Source organism: Pyrus communis, chromosome 13, assembly GCF_963583255.1.
Source record: "Pyrus communis chromosome 13, drPyrComm1.1, whole genome shotgun sequence".
NCBI classification, from domain to species: Eukaryota; Viridiplantae; Streptophyta; class Magnoliopsida; order Rosales; family Rosaceae; genus Pyrus; species Pyrus communis.
In genome coordinates, this window is record NC_084815.1 from 14,107,982 (window position 1) to 14,110,598 (window position 2,617).

The following is a 2,617-nucleotide window of genomic DNA, read 5'->3' on the forward strand; positions in this document are numbered from 1 at the left end:
GCATCTTGTCAAATTTTCCCGAACCTATGCTCAACTCTTGAACTTTTATTCTCATCTCAACTAGTTCATCCTTAACAGCTTCTTATCAGACGAGAGAGTGTTTATTTTGGTTTATAGAATGTGAATCTTTTCTAACAACGACTCTCGCAGTTTCTCTCCCTTGTCCAATTGAGATTAATGCTCAGCCTCAGCTTCCTTCTTTTCACTTTCAACTAGTGCAAGTTTCTTTCTCAAGTAGTTATCCTTCTTGACTTACACAGTAATGTTATAGAGACCAGAATATTTTCTCAAGACTTCTTACAAGTCCGATTCTTTAACAAATGAACCTTCTGTGTCATATCCATCAATAGTCTCTATGAAAACAATCGTATCCTTCTCATTTTTCGATGCAAATGCATCCCCTGAATAATTATCACTCCAATTGACATTCACAGCCCTATCCTTCTTTTTTCTCTTGATAGTGTTTGCACACTCAGAAGCAATGTGTACATACCCTTGACACTCATGACGTTGAACTCTTTTATTAGAACTCCTATGTTCACTAGTTCTAAAAGATCTAGACGCTTTGTCATGTGAGACATCTAGAGAACGAAAGTTTCTTGAGTTCGAACCTGAGTTGATTCATTGCTTATGACATTTGGAATTTTGAGACTTGAGAAACCTTCGAACTTGCATGGTTAATTCAACCAATTCATCTTTAGACAAGTCTTCAATTGAACCATCGCTTTCTTCTTCTTTAACAACTTTTGAGAGCAATGCTTTTCATTTTTTTAGAATTTAGAAGCTTTAACTCATACATTTATAGAGACACAATCAATTGCTCGAGCTTGCAGGTATTTAAATCATTTGATTCCTCAATCATTGTCCTCTTAGCATGAAACCTTATAGGAGGTGATCTTAAGATATTTTTCACAATCCTATGCTCCGGAATACTGTCACCAAGATTGTGACAACCATTGACAATTATGCTATGCTTAGCATAAAAGTTAGAGAAACTCTCATTATCATACATTGTGATATTTTCGAATTTTGTGATGAGATATTGAAGCTTGGTTTCTTTAAAAGTTGAGTTACCCTTATGAGTAATTTTAAGAATGTCCCAAGCTTCTTTTGCTGTCGTACACTTGCTTATGTAATTGAATTGTTCAGGCGAAATCGTTGTGAATAAAGCACTCAAAGCCCTTTGGTTAAAAGTGCTAGAGCTGCGCTCATCATTGCTCAATTCTTTCCTAGGCTTAAGCTTAGATATAGACACAGAGGACTCTGCTTTACCTTTGGTTTCTTCAATCATTAACGGTTCCCAACCTTCTTCAACAGCAAGCCACACCTTGTCATCTTGTGCCCATAGAAAAGATTTCATTTTCGCCTTCCATGCCGCATAGTTATCACCATCAAAGTATGGTGGATGAGAAACTGAACCCACAACACGATTCATTATAGACTACCCATGGATCTCACAAAGTATTTTTAAGGAACTGCTCTGGTGCCAATTGAAAGTTCTAGGATGGGTACTAGTTTAACCTAGAGGATGGTGAATAGGTTCCAATTTAAAAATCCAATTCAATTTTCAATTTAATTTTCAGTTCTAAAATTAATTCCACATTCACATCACATATCAAACTATCCTACACATATGCAGTTAAAAAGATAAATAAAAAGTGCACACATGATGTAGGATTTAATGAGGTAAAAACCATCACTGGGAAAATCCTCGGGCTTCCAAGTCAGGATAAACACTAAGAGAAATGAGTACATAAAGACTTACAAAACTCATCAACTAGGCACACATACTAGCAGGCAGTTTTGTCACCGCGCTTTGCTACTTGATCTCTCTTCAGCCTTTGAGTGGAAGTAGCATGGCACCAACGCGGTCAATCATTGTCTCCTCAAACTTTGCAAGATACTAATGCGATCATGCATAATGTATGCATGATGAAAAGATTTATGAAAACCAACCAATTATGAAAATCGCAAGGCACATTTTCATAATTGATTTCTTATTAAAGCACGATAAAAAAAATCAGTGATCAAAATAAAAATTAAACTTTTGAAACCACACAATGCAAACTGATTTTCTCTCCTAAAATACTTTAAAACCACTCTCTCTCTCAAGGGCTGCTATAAGATTTTTCTCTCAAAAATGTCTCGATATCATTGTAAAATCAAACTGACAATTTTCTCAATAAGAAAAACTTACTACAAAAATAATTGTTGTAAAAATGATGAAACAAGCAGCGAATCTTTTTGTTTTCTTTTAACCAAGAAGATCCTCGTTGGATTTTTTTTGTGAGGATCCTGGGTATCCTCCATTCACATCCGTTCATTGTATATCATGCGGTCATAAATCATTGTAATTTTTTTTTTTATATAAAATTGAATATAAACAGTACCTGACGAAAACTGACCGCATGATGTACGATGAAGTGATGTGATTGGAGGGATCCTCACTCTTCTTTTAAAACCATAAAGCTGCAGCAGCCTTTCTTTCAAAGCCAAATGGCAGCATCCCAAAACCAGCACCTATTATAATGCATTCTGCAGCAGCAGCAAAGATTAGGATATGATATGATGATCATTTCTATAACCCTAACGCATGCTCTCGCCAATAAATGACTGT

At 35.7% G+C, this 2,617-nt stretch overlaps 1 protein-coding gene across 1 annotated transcript; it reads right to left on the reverse strand.

Annotated features, from left to right (window-relative positions):
* Positions 1 to 799: 799 nt before the first annotated feature.
* Positions 800 to 1,435, reverse strand: LOC137712219 (uncharacterized). The gene has a single exon (XM_068451335.1). It carries the CDS (start codon positions 1,433 to 1,435, stop codon positions 800 to 802), a length of 636 nt encoding a protein of 211 aa, XP_068307436.1.
* Between the last annotated feature and the right edge of the window lie 1,182 nt (positions 1,436 to 2,617).